This window comes from Tamandua tetradactyla, chromosome 10 (assembly GCF_023851605.1).
Source record: "Tamandua tetradactyla isolate mTamTet1 chromosome 10, mTamTet1.pri, whole genome shotgun sequence".
NCBI classification, from domain to species: Eukaryota; Metazoa; Chordata; class Mammalia; order Pilosa; family Myrmecophagidae; genus Tamandua; species Tamandua tetradactyla.
In genome coordinates, this window is record NC_135336.1 from 99,141,482 (window position 1) to 99,163,597 (window position 22,116).

Genomic DNA, 22,116 nt, shown 5'->3' on the forward strand with positions numbered 1-22,116 from the left:
CCAGAATGTTATAGTTTTTGGTGCATTTTTGTGTTTTGTTTTTTAGCTTTTTCCTTCTACCAAAATTGACCTTGTTTTCTCAGAGCAGTTATTTTCTGGTGGTTTTTTGGCCTCTCTCTCTCTCTCTCGCCCATGAGAGAATCTCTTCCAGCTTCGAGTGCTTCTTGGAAAAACATTCGCACCTGTGGTTTCACTGGAGACCTGGGGTGTGTGGCTGCGCTTGTTTGCAGGAGCATGGAGAGGGTGGTCATTTTGTCGGGGGACCCCAACTCTCCTTATGCTCTTGGATGGGTTAGTCTCTCCAGACACCCTGCGATCCCTTCCCTGAGGATAAACCAGCTGTCACTGGTCCTGGAGCCTCAGGACCTCCCCAAGGGCCCTGCTTCCAGTCCACTGCCACACCTGGTGCCCCAACAATAAGCCCTCTGTGTAAGTCCCCAGTATTCCTCCAAGCCACATAACTGACAGAGATGGGGAGGGAGTCCCGGGGCCTACCCCCACTCTCCTGGGGACCTGCTGCCCACCAGCTTGAGTCCGCTGCAGCTGCCCTCGTGGAGCTTGTCAACAGCAAGAGACTGGCTCCTGGGTCCCCCCCATGCTGTTTCAGCTTCCCCTGCCTGCTTAGTAGTTATCATTTGTCCAAACACTTCCCATCTTGCTTGCTATTCTGTACTTCCCCTTTCTTTCTGCCTTTATCATTTTAGTAATACTCTAGAAGCTGTCAAGGTTAGTGCATGTCTGTGGCCCAGACGCACAAGGCCCTTTGCTGGCTCGTGCAGCACCCCAAGGGGAGAAAAGGGAACCACATCCCCTGAGAGGAAAAGGCAAGGACAAGCCCAACAACTTCCTCTCTCGTGCCGGGGTTCCACACAACATCGCCAACTTTAAAAAAGAAGCCAACCTTCCCTTGCCTAGAGTTAGGCATCGTCTAAGCCCAGCCCTCCTGCCCCAGACATACACAGAGGTCCAGAGTTCAAACCACTGGTATGCTTTGGAAGTTAGACAAATAGAAAAGCCCCAATGGCAGGGCTGAGCCTTGCCATCAAGTCTTCCCCTGCCAGGCAACTCCCTGCCACACGGCCTTATAACATTTTAGACATCCTAAGTCACAGATTTTTCCTTTCATCCCTTTTATTTTGAAAGGCATGAATGAAATGAGTCACAAAGTCATTAAGCTAATTATTTCCTTATCAAAACCCAGTGGTATCACTCCCACCAAATGAACTCTATGCTCTAAAGGCTTCGTTGAGACACTCAGGGCTCTCGACCCGCATCTGCTGGTGACAAACACAGCCCAGAGCTCCTGCAGGACAGGGTCCTGGGGCCCCCTCCACACCCGTCTCAGTGTGCACAGCTCTGGCCCCTGTCCTGAGCTCCACCCCGGAGGGAGAGGCCGGCGGCTGCTCCCCCAAGCTCTCCTGGCTGGTAGGAGAGGGCGCAGGAGCCCCTCCCGGCACGAGCTGCGCAGCGTCGGGCAGGTGATCTAGTAGCTCTTGCCTCAGTTTGCTCACCCGTCAAAGGGAGCAACAATCGCACCCGAAGGCTGTTGTGAGAATCGACATGGTTAAGAAACACGAAGGGCCCAGAACGGGGCTGGCGCCGAGTCAGGCTAAGTTAACATCCACCTAAGCTTTCGAGCAGTGAACAAATTCCCCGCCTTCCACGGATGACTAAAAGTAAAACTGTACTGCTAAAGTGAGGAAATTTATCCTTCCTCAGCTGACACACTTATCTCTAGTCGTTATGGAGAAAATGTAGCGACGGATGCTAAATGCTTCTTGCCAAGCAGAGGCCAAGATGACACGTTAGTAAATACATTCAGCCCAAGATGAGTGAGGTGCCCCCACAACACACGACCAGGTGGCTGAGGACACACGCCTGCTGGCCACTGGCTGGGCGCACGTTCACCCTGGCCGCGTGGAAAAGCGATGTCTGCTCTGTGTTATGCTCACGTTAACCTTCCTGCTGTGAAAACGTGCCTGGCCCCAAGAAAGCCTTCGCTGAGGCTCTGGAACATGCCAACGCTGACCTGTGATGGGAGCTGGGTCGGGCCCCTCACCACCTGCCGGACACCTCCTCAGTCTCCTCCTGGCAACTGCACGGCCGGCAATGCCCTCTCTCGGGCACTGTGCATGATCCAGGGTATGGGCCGTGCCACTAGAAGGTCTCATCTGAGCAAGGCCTGGACCCCCCAGTATCCTCCCAACAGGCCCCACAGAGAAACTGCAGAGCTGCCAGGGCACTGCATAGCTTGGAGATGAATGTAACTCTTTCCCAGACAGCATAGACTGACTGGCATGTCAACCTCAGTAGATAAGTTTCCTGTGGATAAGGAAACAGTGGGAGGGATGGGCAAAGCTGAGGATTGGGTCTTGCTGTGGTTAGCCCCTTGAACTGTCCAGGGACCCCAGCCCAGCAGGCAGCTGCAGGTGGCAGCAAAGGCAAGGAGGGAGGGGGGGTCTGCCGCGGCCAAGGGCAAGAGGGTCACAGCTTTCAAGGCCTCAGTTCTGGTGACTAAATTGGCAGGAACTGGGGCAGAGAGTTAGGGAGGCTTCAAGAAATCACGATGTGCCCTGTCACCCGCCCAGAAGTGAGAGCATAAATAAGAGTGAGTTGGGCACGGGACTGCTAAAAGTCTAACTCGCCAAGCAGCCCCCCCCACAGCCACCTCACCATTCAAGAGCTGCAGCTCCAGGAAGGTGGCGGCACACACTTTACATGCCCACTGGCTGGGCTCTGAGTCCACGGGCGCACTGTTTTCTGGGGTGCCTGCAGCTGCAAAGACAAGAGAAAAGAAAAGGTGATGGGTAGAGGCAGCTCGACTTACCCTGAAGCCCCAGCCCAGCAAGCGACACCCCTTGTGTGCCCATGATGCACCAGCCGAGGTCTGGCATGCATGAACCCGTGGTGCACCAGCCTGGGTCTGGCAGGTGTGTGCCCGTGATGCTCCAGCCCAGGTCTGGCATATGTGAGCCTGTGATACACCAGCTCAGGTTTGGCAAGCATGTGCCCGTGATGCACCAGTACAGGTTGGGCATGCGTGAGCCCGTAATGCACCAGCCTGGGTCTGGCATGCATGAACCCATGATGCACCAGGCCAGAACGGGCATGCATGTGCCCGTGATGCACCAACGTGGGTCTGACATGCATGAGCCTGTGATGCACCAGCCCGGGTCTGGCACATGTAAGGCTGTTATGTGCCAGCCCAAGTCTCACGGTTTTGCATGCTTTAACTCACTTGAGACGCATGGCTATCCCCATTTTACAGATGAGGAAACTGAGCACAGAGCGGGATAGCACTTGCCCATGTCTGGGATCAGAGCAGCCTGCTGCAGTGTCTATTGTCTGTTGTCAGGCATGGAAATGTGACCTCCTCCAAGAAAGCACTAGTGGGGCCAGATGCATCCCTTCACTGAACTTCTACATAAAAATGCATCTTAAGGAAACAAATGTTATCATCCACCATTCACTGGCTAGGTTAAGTCAAAGAAGGTGGAGATGAACAGTCAGGGAGCAGGTGCCCCTGTGCCCCAGAGAGGCTGCACTCCAGCCCGGCACTGCCTGGTAGGACTCTCTGTGAGTACAGAAACACTCCCCATCTGAACAGAGGCCACCTCAGTGGTGAGGCCTTGGCATGTGGTGAGTGCGCTGGAAGGATTGAACTTTTTATTTCATATGAATCGGAATAAACAGCCACGTGAGGCAGGTAGGTCTGTCCTGGCAGTACCTCTGCAGCCCCGCCCCAATGTACTCTGCTCCCAGCACACAGAGTCTGAGCTGGTTCACGGGACACAGAGCTCTTTTTTTTGTAAAATCACTGATGCTACATGGGCCTAAAAATTAAGGACGTCCTAAGTGCACATATCTACAGAAACAAAATCTCCTGGCCAAGCCTCATTCCTCTAAACCTAGTCTGGCCATCCCCTGCACACCCCAGCCTCAGCTCCCCACTGTCATGTTTGCCTCATCGCTGTGTGGCTGACACTGAAGCTTGTGACCCCACACGACACTCCAGGGCCTGCTCACAAAGAGAAACTCCTGTGCCCTCCACAAGTCCACTCAGAATTGCAATTCTGCACACATTCAGTATCAGAAGGAAAAAATGCACAGCTTCCCTTTGTATCAAAAGCTGGTGTGGTAGCTTGAATGATGTGTCCCAACAAAAGACATGCTCTTAATTTTAATCCCCCCTTCTGTGGACCCACTTGTAAATAGAACCTTATGAAAACGTTATGAGTTAAGGGTGGGCCTTTATCCAGATCCCTGGAGGTATTACAAAGAGGAAATAGGGTCAGAGAAAGTCACAAAGGGGGCCAGAAATGTAAAAACCAGAAATCAGAGGAAGCCACAGGGAGAAGCCAGAAGTGAGTGGAAACCAGAAGAGCAGACACAAGGAGACAGATGGCCATGTGACGGGAGGCAGAGGGGCCAGCCCAGGGACCCCAAAGATTGTGGCAAACAGCACCAGAAGGACCACAGGCAGCAGAGAGAAGGCCAATGCCTTGAATTCAGACTTTAAGCCTCCCAAACCATGAGGCAATCAATTTTTGTTTGAGCCCACCCAGCATGGGGTATTTGTCAGAGCAGCTCTGGCAAGCTAAGACAGCTGGCAATAATGAAATAAGGAATGGAAGAAAAGGACATAGATGATTGCTACAACTGTTGTGTATGCATTTTCTGAGAGTCTTCACAGGATAACAAGAAAAAAGCAGATATGATATGAAAAGTCTTATTGTTCTAAAAACAGCATCAACAGCAGCACATCAGGGTGGGGGTGGCACCTAACCCCGCAGCTTCTGCTCAGCTCTGCACTCAGCTCGGGAACCTGCAAGCTGAGGGACAACACCGAGCTGGGCAGGGGACAGGCAGAGTGCAATCCCCAGTCCTCGCTCACCTTCCCAAGCAGGCGAGGGTGCTAAAGAGGCAGAGCTCGCCTGCCTGGCACAGTTTCAGACGAGGCCAGAATCAGGGCTCTCTGGGTTGGCTGGGGCCAATGGTGCAAATAAAGGTAATTCCTTCTCATCCAAACTGGGCTGAAACGAAGTTTTTTCTTATATCTGGTGCTCCAATGCCAGGGAAAGAGGATTACCTAGAAGAACTCCTTCATCATGACCATTCTTGTTGTGAAAAAAAAAAGTACCCAGGTAGTTAAGTACGATCTAGTTAACAGTTTCCAAAAACCACTTTTAAAATAATTTTATAAGGAAAGAAACAACCAGCCAACAATCAGCAGACAATTCTTAATTGCCAGTTACTTCAATATCCAACAAAAGAGAAGTGTCTACGCAAAATGTTAACACTAGAAAGTCATAAAATGATGCCACGAAGGTAATAATAATCGGAAAAAGGTTTAAGTAAGAATAAGAAAAAAGTGTTCATATAAAAATGTAAGCAATAGTAAGACTTTAAGTGTGTGTAAAACACATGCCTTTTTAAAAGGCTAGAAGAGAAACAGCAACACTATAGGGACAGGGCGATGTCATCAAGATGGCAGCGCTCCAAACTCCTGTCCCCCCGCCAGAAACACAACAACAACAACAAAAGTCCAGCCGTGGGCTGAGTGTAGGTCCCTATTCGCTGGCTCCAGAGGGAATCAGAGGAAGGGGCACACCTGGAATGCAAATCGGAAGCTACGAACCTCTGTTCCAACCCAGCTGGTGGCAGCCTAAAGACAGGCCCCGGGCACAGCCCTATGAAAAGCACTGGAAGGGAGCCATCAAAGGACAGCCACCTGGGTGAAGGCTTACAGATGGAGACATACAGTAGAGCACCAGGGCCCGTGGGCGAAAGCTGTGGAGCATTTATTGGCAAAGGAGGGCACTTACAGCCCTGTGTATGAGGGGTTCTGTAGAGTAAGGCACAAGCCCAGGACAGGACACAAGCTCCGCAAAGCTGAGAAAACCCTGACCTTCCACCAAGGGCTGACTGCTGAGCTTAGTGCAAAGCTGAGGGAGCCTCACAATGCAGAACCAATCTGCAAAAGTGGAGTGGTCTTGTTTTGTTTTGTTTTCAGCTCCTGGCATTCTAAGGAATCTCAGTCATAACACCAGCTGAATACAAGCGAAAGGCACAGTCTTCAGCGATCATGCAAGGAATAGTCTTTGTAAAAATAGTTTGGAAAAAATCACCACTAAATAAAAAGACCAATATAGCCTTCTACAATTAAAAAAAAATCAGATATTGGGAAGGGCTAGAATGTGACCTACCCTACAGGAGATGCAAAACTGAGGCCCAAAGGTTGACAGAAAGGATGCTGGAAAGAAACCTGAAGTCGCAGGAAGAAAGGAAAATCTCTGCTAAAGGTAACTACATGGGTAAACATAAAGGCCAGTATGAGTGCATTTTTGATTTACAATTCCACTTTTTATTTATTACATGATTTAAAACATGAATGCATACAAAATAATTACAAGGTTATGCTTCAGGGCACAAAATATATAAAGATACAAATTTGTAATTTGGACAACAATAAGGGGGAAGTGAATGGGTAAACAAATATCATTTGTATATGTTCGGCAAGTTCCATTGTTCAATTCAAACTAGATGGTTGTAAATTTAGGATGTTAAATGTAATCACCATGGTAACCACAAAGAAATATCCTTAAAAATACACAAAAGGAAATGAGAAGGTACTCAAAATGGTTCGGTATATAAAAGTTAAACTGAACACAAAAGTAGGATGTAATGGAGGAAATGAGGGATAAAAAGGTCTGCATACAAAAAACTTTTGCCATTTTGCTACTGACAGAAGTAATTCCTATGTTATCAGTTACCGCCAGTCAAAAGGCAGAGGTAGGCAAAATGGACAACAAGGCATGATTCAACTATTTGATGCTTATAACATTCACCTTAAATCCAGAGACACAAGTAGGCTGAATGTGAAAGGATGAAAAAAATATTCCACCCAAACAGTAATCTAACTTCACATTTTGAAAAACTAGAAGAAGAAAAGCAAACTAAATCCAAAGCTAGCAGAAGGAAGGAAATAATACACATTAGCATGGTGTACCACTCTGAAACTGTTGTGTACCCCAGAGAAGCCATGTTCCTAAATCCTCATTCAATATTGCTGTGTGAGATCTTTTTGGTTACTTTCATGGAGATGTGACCCACCCAATTGTGGATGGAAACTTCTGATTAGATGGTTTCCATGAAGAAGTGTCTCTACTTAATTCAAGGTGGGGTTGCTTACTGGAGCCTTTTAAGAGGGGACCATTTTAGAAAAAGCTTCACAGCCAACAGAGCCTACATAGCCAGAAACCTTTGGAGATGCAGAAGGAAAATGCCCCTGGGGAAGCTTTATGAAATGAGAAGAGAAAGCTAGCAGATGTCACCATGTGCCTTCCCAGCTGAGAGAGAAACCCCAAACGTCATTGGCCCTTTTTTGGAGTTAAGCTATCTTTCTCTGGGTGCCTTAGTTTGGATATTTCTATGGCCTTAGAACCATAAACTTGCAACTTATTAAATTCTCTTTTTAAAAGCCGTTCCATTTCTGGTATGTTACATTCCGGCAGCTTCAGCAAACTAAAACACATAGAGATGAAAGAAATAGAAAACAGTAAAACAATAGAGAGAATCAACAAAACCAAAGTTGGTTCTTGGAAAAGATCAATAAAGTTGACAAATCTTTAGTTAAACTAACAGAAAAAAGAAGATGCAAAACTAAAATCAGAAATGGAAGGTAAAATGTTACTACCCACCTTACAGAAATAAAAAAGATCAGAAGAGAATACTATGAAAAATTATATGCCAATAAATTAATCTACATGAAACAAATTCCTAGAAATATACAAATTACCCAAAGTAGTTTAAGAAGTAGAAAAATCTTAACGGACTTACAGCCAGTAATCAAAAAACTCTGAAAAAGAAAAGTCCAGGACCACCTAGCTTCATTGATGAATTCTACCAAATATTAAAAAAATAAATAACATCAATACTTCTCAAACACTTCCGAAAAATAGAAGGAAAAAGAACCTATCCTAACGCATTCTAAGAAGCCAGTATTACCATGATATCAAAGCCAGGCAGCACAAGAAAGCTGCAGACATTCCTCATGAAAATAGATGCAAAAATCCTCAACAAAACATTAGCAAACTACACCAACAGTATATTAAAAGGATCATACACCATGACCAAATGGAATTTATCCCAGGAATGTAAGGGTGGTTCAACAGAAGATAAATAATATATGTAATATAGCACATTAATAGAACGTAGGGAAAAAACATCAGATATTTTCAGTTGAGGCAGAAATGACATATGACAAAATTCAGCATCCTTTAGTGATAAAAACACTCAGAAAACCAGAAATAGAAGGGAACTTCCTCTACATGATAAAGGACAGTTATAAAAACCCCACAGCTAGCATCATACTCAGTAGGAAAGAGTGAAAGCTTTCTGTCTATGACGGAACAAGGACAGCTGCTCTCACTATGGCTATTCAACAACATATCTGAAGTTCCAGCGAGAGTGAGTCAGTAAGAAAAAGAAAGGGAGTGACAGACTTGTACACTGAAAACTACAAAACATTGCTGAAACAAATTAAAGGAGACCTAAATAAGTGGAAGACATTTCATGTTAACCAACTGGAAAATTTAATATTATTAAGACGGCAACACAACTTAAAGCAATCTACAGATTTAACATATCCCCTATCAAAATACCAGCAGACTTTTCACAGAAATGGGAAAAACAATCCTCAAATTTCATATGAACTGGAAGGGAATCCAAACTGCAAACCAATCTTGAAGAACAAGCACACTTCTTATTTTAGAATGTACTTTAAAGCTACAGTAATCAAAAGAGTGTGGCGCTGACCTAATGATTGCCATATAGACCAAGAGAATAGAATTGAGAGTTTAGAAATAAACTCATAACTCTATGGCTAATTGCATTTCAACAAGAGTGCCAAGTCCATTTAATGGGGACAAATGGTACTGGGACAACTGGATCTCCACATGCAAAAGAATGACGCTGGATTCCTACCTTACACAACATAAAAATTTAATTCAGAATGGATAAATGACTTACATAAATATAACAGCCAAAACCATAAAACTTGTTAGAAGGAAACACAGGAGAAAATCTCTATGCCTCTGGGTTTTCAAAGGATTCTTAGATATGACACACACAACATATAAGAGACAAGAGAAAAAAATGGACTTCATCAAAATTAAAAACATTTGTGAATCAAAGGACATTTTCAAGAAAGTGAAAAGACTACCTACAGAATGTTTCATAAGGGTTTAATATCAGACTATTTAAAGAACTCTTACTACTCAACAACAAAAAGACAAATCAGTCTCTCCCTCTTTCTCCGCCGGTGGCGCTCCCGCCACCAGCCAACCAGCCCTCCTCTCCCTCTTTCTCTGCCGGCGGCGCTCCCGCCGCCAGCCAGCCAGCCCTCCTCTCCCTCTTTCTCCGCCGACGGCGCTCCCGCCGCCAGCCAGCCAGCCCTCCTCTTCCCCCTTCTCCGCCGGTAGCACTCCCGCCGCCATCTTGCCCTTCTCTTTCCCCTTCTGCTCCGGCAGCGCTCCATCCGCCATCTTATCCTTCCCTTTCTCCTCCTGCCCCGGCGGCTCCCCAACCACCACCGTGCCCTCTTCCGCCTTCACCGGCTCCTCTGCCACCATCCTCGACAGCCTTGCCACCCTCACCTTTCCTCCTCCAGAACAGCTACTGGGGGAGTGGAGACGATACAGAGCAGCTCCCGGAGCCACGACGGAGATCAAAGGGACGGCGTACCCCATCCTGGAACGGCTGACTGTCTGGGAGAACCAGCTCCGGTGAGATCACCGAGGGGCGCGGGCTTTCCCGGGCGGGACGGCAAGCGGCCAGAGTCCCTCCCTTCCTCCTTCCCAGGCCAGCTGGCAGAATTGGGCAGGCAGTCCCCTCGGGCCGTGGGGGCTGGCGCCCCTGCCACGCGCGGCCCCCCGGACCAACTGAGAGAGTTGGGTCGGAAATCCCCAGACCGCGGAGAACGGTGACCGGGGGGGTCCCTTCCAAACACGTGACTCCCCGGTCCTGCTGGGAACGGTGCACTCTCCCGGGCTGCGGCGGCTGGCGCCTTCCCGCCACGCTTGGCGCCCCGGGCCGACTAGGAAATTCGGTCGGGCGCTCTCCCGGACTGCGGCGGCCGGCGACCCTCCCCACGTTCGGACCCCCGGGCCGGCTGGTACTCTTCCAAGCCGCTTCGGCTGGCGAACCTCCCCCACGGCGAGAGTTTTCCGAAGTTAAAGGACCCACAGCACCTTTTACTGGTGGAACCCGCAGACAAACGTGTGCCACGAGCGCCACCTACTGGGGAGGATAAGAAAAACAGAACCCAGAGATTTCACAGAAAAATCTTTCAACCGGCTGGGTCCAACAGCCAGGGAAATCTGACTAAATGCCCAGACACCAGCAGAAGATAACGGATCACGCTCAGAAAATTGAAAATATGGCCCAGTCAAAGGAACAAACCAATAGTTCAAATGAGATACAGGAGCTGAGACAACTAATGCTGAATATACGAACAGAAATGGAAAACCTCTTCAAAAACCAAATCCATAAATTGAGGGAGGACATGAAGAAGACAGGGGCTGAACAAAAAGAAGAAATAGAAAAACTGAAAAAACAAATCACAGAGCTTACGGAAGTGAAGGATAAAGTAGAAAAGATGGAAAAAACAATGGATACCTACAATGATAGATTTAAAGAGACAGAAGATAGAATTAGTGATTTGGAGGATGGAACATCTGAATTCCAAAAAGAAACAGAAACTATCAGGAAAAGAATGGAAAAATTTGAACAGGGTATCAGGGAACTCAAGGACAATATAAACCACACAAATATACATGTTGTGGGTGTCCCAGAAGGAGAAGAGAAGGGAAAAGGAGGAGAAAAACTAATGGAAGAAATTATCACTGAAAATTTCCCAACTCTTATGAAAGACCTAAAATTACAGATCCAAGAAGTGCAGTGCACCCCAAAGAGATTAGACCCAAATAGGTGTTCTCCAAGACACTTACTAGTTAGAATGTCAGAGGTCAAAGAGAAAGAGAGGATCTTGAAAGCAGCAAGAGAAAAACAATCCATCACATACAAGGGAAACCCAATAAGACTATGTGTAGATTTCTCAGCAGAAACCATGGAAGCTAGAAGACAGTGGGATGATATATTTAAAATACTAAAAGAGAAAAACTGCCAACCAAGACTCCTATATCCAGCAAAATTGTCCTTCAAAAATGAGGGAGAAATTAAAACATTCTCAGACAAAAAGTCACTGAGAGAATTTGTGACCAAGAGACCAGTTCTGCAAGAAATACTAAAGGGAGCACTAGAGTCAGATACAAAAAGACAGAAGAGAGAGGTATGGAGAAGAGTGTAGAAAGAAGGAAAGTCAGATATGATATATATAATACAAAAGGCAAAATGGTAGAGGATAATATTATCTAAACAGTAATAACACTAAATGTTAATGGACTGAATTCCCCAATCAAAAGACACAGACTGGCAGAATGGATTAAAAAACAGGATCCTTCTATATGCTGTCTACAGGAAACACATCTTAGACCCAAAGATAAACATAGGTTGAAAGTGAAAGGTTGGGAAAAGATATTTCATGCAAATAACAACCAGAAAAGAGCAGGAGTGGCTATACTAATATCCAACAAATTAGACTTCAAATGTAAAACTGTTAAAAGAGACAAAGAAGGACACTATCTACTAATAAAAGGAACAATTAAACAAGAAGACATAACAATCATAAATATTTACGCACCGAACCAGAATGCCCCAAAATACGTGAGGAATACACTGCAAACACTGAAAAGGGAAATAGACACATATACCATAATAGTTGGAGACTTCAATTCACCACTCTCATCAATGGACAGAACATCTAGACAGAGGATCGATAAAGAAATAGAGAATCTGAATATTACCATAAATGAGCTAGACTTAACAGACATTTATAGGGCATTACATCCCACAACAGCAGGATACACCTTTTTCTCACGTGCTCATGGATCATTCTCAAAGATAGACCATATGCTGTGTCACAAAGCAAGTCTTAACAAATTTAAAAAGATTGAAATCATACACAACACTTTCTCGGATCATAAAGGAATGAAGTTGGAAATCAATAATAGGCGGAGTGCCAGAAAATTCACAAATACGTGGAGGCTCAACAACACACTCTTAAACAACGAGTGGGTCAAAGAAGAAATTGCAAGAGAAATTAGTAAATACCTCGAGGCGAATGAAAATGAAAACACAACATATCAAAACTTATGGGACGCAGCAAAGGCAGTGCTAAGAGGGAAATTTATTGCCCTAAATGCCTATATCAGAAAAGAAGAAAAGGCAAAAATGCAGGAATTAACTGTCCACTTGGAAGAACTGGAGAAAGAACAGCAAACTAATCCCAAAGCAAGCAAAAGGAAAGAAATAACAAAGATTAGAGCACAAATAAATGAAATTGAAAACATGAAAACAATAGAGAAAATCAATAAGATCAGAAGTTGGTTCTATGAGAAAATCAATAAGATTGATGGGCCCTTATCAAGATTGACAAAAAGAAGAAGAGAGAGGATGCAAATAAATAAGATCAGAAATGGAAGAGGAGACATAACTACTGACCTCACAGAAATAAAGGAGGTAATAACAGGATACTATGAACAACTTTACGCTACTAAATACAACAATTTAGAGGAAATGGACGGGTTCCTGGAAAGACATGAACAACCAACTTTGACTCAAGAAGAAATAGATGACCTCAACAAACCAATCACAAGTAAAGAAATTGAATCAGTCATTCAAAAGCTTCCTAAAAAGAAAAGTCCAGGACCCGACGGCTTCACATGTGAATTCTATCAAACATTCCAGAAAGAATTAGTACCAACTCTCCTCAAACTCTTCAAAAAAATCGAAGTGGAGGGAAAACTACCTAATTCATTCTATGAAGCCAACATCACCCTCATACCAAAACCAGGCAAAGATATTACAAAAAAAGAAAACTACAGACCAATCTCTCTAATGAATATAGATGCAAAAATCCTCAATAAAATTCTAGCAAATTGTATCCAACAACACATTAAAAGAATTATCATCATGACCAAGTAGGATTCATCCCAGGTATGCAAGGATGGTTCAACATAAGAAAATCAATTAATGTAATACACCATATCAACAAATCAAAGCAGAAAAATCACATGATCATCTCAATTGATTGATGCAGAGAAGGCATTTGACAAGATTCAACATCCTTTCCTGTTGAAAACACTTCAAAAGATAGGAATACAAGGGAACTTCCTTAAAATGATAGAGGGAATATATGAAAAACCCACAGCTAATATCATCCTCAATGGGGAAAAATTGAAAACTTTCCCCCTAAGATCAGGAACAAGACAAGGATGTCCACTATCACCACTATTATTCAACATTGTGTTGGAGGTTCTAGCCAAAGCAATTAGACAAGAAAAAGAAATAGAAGGCATCAAAATTGGAAAGGAAGAAGTAAAACTATCACTGTTTGCAGATGATATGATACTATACGTCGAAAACCCGGAAAAATCCACAACAAAACTACTAGAGCTAATAAATGAGTACAGCAAAGTAGCGGGTTACAAGATCAACATTCAAAAATCTGTAGCATTTCTATACACTAGTAATGAACAAGCTGAGGGGGAAATCAAGAAACGAATCCCATTTACAATCGCAACTAAAAGAATAAAATACCTAGGAATAAATTTAACTAATGAGACAAAAAACCTATATAAAGAAAACTACAAAAAACGGCTAAAAGAAATCAGAGAAGACCTAAACAGATGGAAGGGCATACCGTGTTCATGGATTGGAAGACTAAATATAATTAAGATGTCAATCCTACCTAAATTGATCTACAGATTCAATGCAATACCAATCAAAATCCCAACAACTTATTTTTCAGAAATAGAAAAACCAATAAGCAAATTTATCTGGAAGGGCAGGATGCCCCGAATTGCTAAAAACATCTTGAGGAAAAAAAACGAAGCTGGAAGTCTCGCGCTGCCGGACTTTAAGGCATATTATGAAGCCACAGTGGTCAAAACAGCATGGTATTGGCATAAAGATAGATATATCGACCAATGGAATTGAATAGAGTGCTCAGATATAGACCCTCTCATCTATGGACATTTGATCTTTGATAAGACAGTCAAGCCAACTCACCTGGGACAGAACAGTCTCTTCAATAAATGGTGCCTAGAGAACTGGATATCCATATGCAAAAGAATGAAAGAAGACCCATATCTCACACCTTATACAAAAGTTAACTCAAAATGGATCAAAGATGTAAACATTAGGTCTAAGACCATAAAACAGTTAGAGGAAAATGTAGGGAGATATCTTATGAAACTTACAATTGGAGGCGGTTTTGTGGACCTTAAACCTAAAGCAAGAGCACTGAAGAAGGAAATAAATAAATGGGAGCTCCTCAAAATTAAACACTTTTGTGCATCAAAGAACTTCATCAAGAAAATAGAAAGACAGCCTACACAATGGGAGATAATATTTGGAAATGACATATCAGATAAAGGTCTAGTATTTATAAATTTATAAAGAGATTGTTCAACTCAACAACAAAAAGACAGCCAACCCAATTACAAAATGGGAAAAACTTGAACAGACACCTACCAGAAGAGGAAATACGGATGGCCAAGAGGCACATGAAGAGATGCTCAATGTCCCTGGCCATTAGAGAAATGCAAATCAAAATCACAATGAGATATCATCTCACACCCACCAGAATGGCCATTATCAACAAAACAGAAAATGATAAGTGCTGGAGAGGATGCAGAGAAAGAGGCACACTTATCCACTGTTGGTCGGAATGTCAAATGGTGCAACCACTGTGGAAGGCAGTTTGGCGGTTCCTCAAAAAGCTGAATATGGAATTGCCATACGACCCAGCAATACCATTGCTAGGTATCTACTCAAAGGACTTAAGGGCAAAGACACAAACGGACATTTGCACACCAATGTTTATAGCAGCGTTATTTACAATTGCAAAGAGATGGAAACAGCCAAAATGTCCATCAACAGAAGAATGGCTAAACAAACTGTGGTATATACATACGATGGAATATTATGCAGCTTTAAGACAAGATAAACTTATGAAGCATGTAATAACATGGATGGACCTAGAGAACATTATGCTGAGTGAGTCCAGCCAAAAACTAAAGGACAAATACTGTATGGTCCCACTGATGTGAACCGACATTCGAGAATAAACTTGGAATATGTCATTGGTAACAGAGTCCAGCAGGAGTTAGAAACAGGGTAAGATAATGGGTAATTGGAGCTGAAGGGATACAGACTGTGCAACAGGACTAGATACAAAAACTCAAAAATGGACAGCACAATAATACCTAAGTGTAAAGTAAGCATGTTAAAACACTGAATGAAGCTGCATCTGAGCTATACGTTTTTTTTTGTTTTGTTTTGTTTTGATTTTACTATTATTATTACTTTTATTTCTTTTCTCTATATTAACATTCTATATCTTTTTCTGTTGTGTTGCTAGTTCCTCTGAACCGATGCAAATGTACTAAGAAACGATGATCATGCATCTATGTGATGATGTTAAGAATTACTGATTGCATATGTAGAATGGTATGATTTCTAAATGTTGGGTTAATTTCTTTTTTTCCGTTAATTAATAAAAAAAAAAAAGAAAGAATCTGAAAATGGACAGAGATTATTGAAGAAAGATGTTAAATGCAATATTTTAAATAAATTTTTAAAGAATTTCCCCCCCCAAAAAATAAAAAAGACAAATCAGTAACGAAGATAAACCACCCAATTAAAAAATGGGCAAATGATTTGAATAGACATTTCCCCAAGGAAGACATACAAATGGTCAATAAGCATATGAAAAGGTGCCCATTATCATTACTTATCATGGAAATTCAAATCAAAACCACACTGAGATATCTACCCCTTCATTACAACTAGGATGGGTAGGATAAAAAAAAAAGGAAAACAAGCATTGATGAGGCTGTGGAGAAACTACCACCCTACTGCATGTCTGGTGGGAACAAAAAATGGTGCAGCCACTGTGCAAAACAGTCTGGTAGTGCCTCAAAACATTAAACATAGAATTACCATGCAACCTTACAATTCTAGTGCTACAAATATACCTGGGAGAATTGAATGCAGGGATTCAAACAGAACATTGTAAACCAAGGTTCAGAGCAGCATAATTCACAGGAGCCAAAAGATGGAAGAACCCAAATAGAAGAGTGGATAAACAAAATGTGCTGTATGCATACAATGGAATATCATTTAGCCACAAAAAGGAAAGAAGTTCTGATGCATGTCACAACCTGGAAGAATCTTGGAAACATTATGCTTCATAAAATAAGCCAAGACACACAAAAAAAACACAAATAATTCATGAGAAGATTGTCCCTTGATCCACTGGCCACTGACGTGATTCTTACAGCATGAACCCATGGCCCCTTCACCCTACTCTGCGCCATTCCCCTCAGGCCAAAGGTGATGGTTAGAAAGGCCTTCTCCCTCCATATGGCATCTGTCCTGCCACAGTGTCCTACACAGGCTGGCGGGCAGGCGAGGCCTCACTGTTGGGGGTGAATGGCAGAGTAGTCTCTGCATGTGGGAGCAGGACTTCGTGAGCCTTGTAGGTGATCAGCTTTCTGCATAAGTTTTGAGGCCCCTCGTCACATGTCTTATTAATTACTTAGCCACATTTCTGGGCTCCTAGGGCAGCATTTTGGCTGGATGGGGCATTTAAAAGATGCACCACCCAAGACTCTGGTGCATCTTGGAGCAGACAGGGCTGGGACAGGGTTCTGGACATTCCAGACTGTGCCAAGAAAGGAGGGTGGCCAGGGTGGTGGGAAGCACTGCAGGGGGCTCTGGTCATTGCTATGTCAAAGTCTTAACAACAGGTCCTGAGCCCAGTAGCGGGGGTCACATGGACCTCACCAGAAAAGCAATCCCAGAGGCAGCCGGCTCTGTGTGTGCTAAGCCATCGTCTAAAATGGCTCTCTCTGGTAGAGAAGAAATAAGGATTTAAACGAACCAATTCCAGGAAACACACACTTGGGCTTTTATTCCAAATTCAAAAAATAAAATCCTATGAGCATTTCTAAAATGTGTATAGTACCAAAATTACTTATCTATTTTCCCAATTCAACCCTTAATTGTTTTAGGATGTTCTTACAGTGACCATACACTACAACGTCTGTCAATTGTCTCGGCATAAATGCCCCCCAAAACAGAGGACAAACTATCCAGTCACCCTTAGCACTCCTGAATGAGAACAGCTCTGATGATCCACAGGAGAAAAACACAGTGCATGACATGTTCCCAGGGTAACTCCACTTCAACAGTCCATGGTTTCAAACTGGGCTCCACTGAACAGATCTAGTAGGCAAAGAGCACACAAAACAACTGTAGCTGCAATAGGGGGAGGAAATCTTTGCTTTACTTTGACCTTGAGTGTTCTGAGAGGAGTGTGACATCAACTAGGACATGAGCTGACTAGGGGTGAATCCCCAAGGTCAGTGTTCCAACACCAAAGCCAACAGACATAGATCTCCACAGTCAGCATTTCATTCATCAACCCCCATGGATACAGATCTCAAGGTCAGCACTGTATCACCAACCCCGACGGACACAGATCCCAAGGTCAGCATCTTATTCATTACCAACCCTAATGGACACAAATTCCCAAGGTCAGCATCCCGTCAGCAACCCCAATGGACACAGATCCCCAAGGTCAGCATCCCATCACCAACCCCGATGGACACAGATCTCAAGGTCAGAGTCCTGTCAACAACCTCAAAGGATTCAGATACCAAGGTCAACATCTTATACATCACCAGCCTCAAGGGAAACAGATCCCCAAGGTCAGTGGATTAACCACAATGGACACAGATCCCAAGGTCATTGTCCCATCACCAACCACAAAGGATGATGAGCCCCAATGTCAGTGTCTCATTCAATACAGATCCTCTATATAAGCATTCTGTCACCAACCCCAATGGACACAATTCCAAGGTCAAGTGCTGTTTCCAACTCTCACAACACAGATCCCAAGGTCAGCATCCCATCACCAACCTCAGTGGACACATATCCCAAGGTCAGTGTCCCATCACCAACCCTAACGGACACAGATCCCCAAGGTCAGTGTCCTGTCACCAACACTGATGGACACAGATTCCTAAGGTCTACTGTCCCATCACTGACCCTGACAGAAAGAGACCACAGGTTAGCGTCCCGTCACCAACCTCAATCAACACAGATCCCAAGGTCAGCATCCTGCCACTACCACAAAGGATGCAGATACCCAAGGTCAGCTTCTCAGTCATCACCAGAGATCCCTAAGGTCAGCCACCTGTCACTAACCCTGATAGACACAAATCCCAAGGTCAGCATCTTGTCACTAACTCTGATAGACAGAGATTCCAAGGTCAGCATCCCGTCACCAACCCTGATGGACACAGAGCCCAAGGTCAGCATCCTGTCACCAACCCTGATGGACACAGACCCCAATGTCAGTATCCTGTCACAAAATCCGATGGATACAGACCCCAAGGTCAACATCCTGTCACCAAATCCAATGGAAATAGACCCCAAGGTCAGCATCCCATCAGCAACCCCAATGGACACTGATCCCCAAGGTCAGCGTCCCATCACCAACCCCAAAGGGGAGCTTGAGTCCATCTGGGGCATGAAGGGGCAAAGCTAAAGCTTCCCAGCCACAAGAACACGCTGTCAGAAAGGTCATGGCTATCTTAGCCATCATCCCGCATGCCTGGAAAATGGGGTGCTACCATGGGGGTCCCCTGTGGGGACAGCCAAGGTGCCTGGTGTCAGCAAACCCTATAGAGTGGGGTCAGCAGGTGATGGGTGAGGGAGAAAATTCCTGAAACACAGAACTCCCACTTAGCTCACTTTCGTCCTCAAATACACCCAGGAAGGGTGGAAACCTAATGAGGTTCCTTTATCATCAGGCAAAGAGAATTCACTAAGGCCATCACCCTGTGAGCAGATCCCATCAGAATCGCCAGCCCTCCCCCAGCCCCTCAGCATCCCCCAAAACACGCGCTTTCCCTTCCCCAGTAGGAAGGCCATCACAGGCTGAATCTCACCAAATCAGCCCTGGGGACCTGGAGACCTTCCAAATATACTAGGAATCTTATATCAAGGAGCTATTTTGTATCACATCATGTTTATAGCAAAAAGCAAACCATTTTCTCCTCAGAATCATGACCTTTTTGGGGGCCTGAAATAGAGTTGATGTGTATTTCTCCCCCTTGAGCAAATTATCTTCATGGCGGCAATAAACAGGGTTTGCCCCCCAGGAGAGGGTCAGACTGGGCCATAAGTGATTGTGGTTTCTACACATCAGAAAATGTCAAATAGCAGCCATTTCACATGGTTCTCTGAAGTAATAGGAAGATCTACTTCAAAAAGCCCCATGCATGGGGAGGAAAGAATTAAAATCCAAGGGGCCCTTTGGGGTCAAAAGCAATACCCTGGCGGGTGGCAGGGTTGCCAGCAAGGCAGCCCCACTCACTTCCACAACAGCGACAGCTGAATTTGGGTGAGTTGACCACACGACCTTGCTTGGTCTTTCTTTAAACACACGTGTAACCACCACTGCCCTGCACATGTGCACACACACACCTGCACGCTCAAGTACAGACACATGCACACCCAAGCTGGGGCAGCTGCTGCAGAGAAGAACTGCAACGCCAGTTTGATCTCAGGTTCAAATGCCAGCTCTGTTACCCACTGTGCCACGGCCTCGGAGACACTGCTGAGCCTCTCTGTGCTCAACTTCCTTTACTGCACGTGGGGCTAATCCTCCTCAGAGGACTGTGGGGCTGACATGCGGAAAGGCTGAGAGCAGAGCTAAGGATGTGTCATGTCGTGTACAAGTCTACAGCGGTAGAGACAAGAGGGAGAACTTTTCACGGCAGGTGCGTGTGTGGCTTGGAGGAGACATGCACCCAGATATTTAAAAAGCAGAACAGAAACCCCTGTGTGGGGTCCAAAGGAACCCTCACGCCCCAACCCTGACCCCGGCCAGTGCGCCCAGCACAGAGGATTGCGTTCGGTCGGGCGGAGCTGGCCCCAGCATAGAGCGGGCAAGGCCACGCGTACCCTGGGCGCCGGGGCAGGCCTGTTTCAGCATGGGCTTGTCCATCTTCTTGGCATAGAAGGCGGCGTACCACACCCGTAGCTCGGCGCCGGCAGGGATGTCACGCGAGGTGGTGAAGTACACGTCGCTGTCATGCTGGTAGGCCGTCAGGTTCTGGTGGCCAAGCTCCTCGGCCGGCCGCACCAGCATCATCCAGTTGCAGTCGTCCTCGTTGGAGGTGTCGAAGCAGACGGGGTGCCCGTCCTTCTGGAACACCTGAAGGCAAGTGGGGCCCGTCGCAGGGCGGGAGGGAACTGGTTATCAAAGGGCTGCGAGTGCAGGGAAGCATATGTGCTGGACAGCTGGTGTGTGCCAGCCAGCCTGCGTGTGGGCACAGGTTGGCATGTGCGAGCCAGCCTGAGCGTGTGCAGATCAGCCTGCCTGTGAGGTCAGCCTGTGCATGTGCAGACCGGCATGTGTGAGCCAGCCTGAGCAGGTGTCGGTTGGCATGAGTGTGTGCGTGTGGGGAGCTGGGCAGTACACACACACAGGCCAGGGCAGAGCCCACATTGCGCTCCTCTGTGGGAACTGGCCAGGGGCGTGCGCACTGGGGGTTGGGGGAGGCTCACAGGGAGACCACATGCTCAGACAGTTCAGGCTACTCACAAAGGGAAAGCTGCAGATGCAACAAAAGGTAACAGGTCTAGGTGGGCACTGGGACATGTGAGTTCTGATCCTGGTCTAGGTGGACATCAGGACACCTGAATTTGATTTCTGGTCTAGATGGGCACTGAGACATGAATTTTAATCCTGGTGTAAGTGGACATCAGGATTTCGACTCCTGGTCCAGGTGGGCACCGGGAAACCCGAGTTCTATACCTTGTCTAGGAGGGCACTGGGACATGTGAGTTCTAAATCTGGTCAAGGTGGGCAGTGCTTATCCAGAAACAAGGGGATCCCTGTTCAGGTTCTCCAAGAAAAGTTCATATCCAGCAGTAACTGCTGCAATGACCAACAACTCGCTCTTCATTTGCTACTTGACGGATTACTTGTGAAGACTTGCCCTTGGCCAGGTACTATGCAGAAGGCAGAGACAGAGCAGAGAACAAACCTGTCCTGCTTGGCCACATGGGATATCCACGGGCCTATTTTAAGGACTCTGAGGCCCCTGCTGCAATTTACATCTATTTTGTTTTTCTCATTCTCGCCTGAAAGCACAGAACAGCTGTCTGTTCTCACTCTGGCGTGCTTTTAGAGCTGCCAAATTTGGTTAACATTGCCTGATGTCTCATTGCTGCCCAAACAACATACCTGCCTTTCGAAAAAGGTTTGCAAAGTACCATAAACTCTGCACAGGGTGCAAAAATTACTAGAGCGATGCACCCCTGCAAAAACTACAAAACTCACCTCCTCCTAAAGCCTGCAGCACCAGCTGAGGTTGTAAGAGAAATAAAATCAGCATTTTGGCCTCAACCTCTCACACACATTTTAGATACACTCTTTTCAGTGTTTTGCAAAGTTGACAATAACAAAATACTAACTAACTTTGAAGTCCCTCTTGTGACATGAAAAACTGCAAAGAGAGAGGGAGGGGAGGAAGGAAAAAAGGAAGGAAGGAAGGAAGGCCAACAGATAAACATATGCTTGGGGATTAAGAAAAATGACAATATTTGGAGGTGTCTCTAAAACATATAAATCGATAACAGCACAGGGAGGAAACCCAGCCCCAGTTCTCCTTGCTGACCTTCAGTGGAAACGCAGACTCCTTCTCCCACTTGGCCACTCTCCTAGACTCAAAAGGCCCAAAGCGGGTCCGCCTGACGAGCTGAGTGACGGCGAACACCCCCTCGGTCCCGTCCTCCAGCCGTCGGATCTCCAGGTTGGACGGAAGGGACGATCTAGAAAACGGACAGAATGAGGGCCGCGTGGCCCCGGGGAGAGACCGGATCGGTCACCCAAGGGCACACGTGCAGCAACCA

General features: G+C 45.5%; 1 protein-coding gene across 2 annotated transcripts in view; it reads right to left on the reverse strand.

Annotated features, from left to right (window-relative positions):
- PRDM15 (PR/SET domain 15) overlaps window positions 1–22,116 on the reverse strand; it is an 88,024-nt gene that overhangs the window by 44,853 nt on the left and 21,055 nt on the right. For both annotated transcript variants that reach the window (XM_077118960.1, XM_077118961.1), the window contains exons 4-6: window positions 21,882–22,035; window positions 20,161–20,413; window positions 2,674–2,775 (exon numbers count right to left, since the gene is read on the reverse strand). In XM_077118960.1, the coding sequence (XP_076975075.1) occupies window positions 2,674–2,775; window positions 20,161–20,413; window positions 21,882–22,035 (509 nt within the window). The remainder of the gene's footprint in view (window positions 1–2,673; window positions 2,776–20,160; window positions 20,414–21,881; window positions 22,036–22,116) is intronic.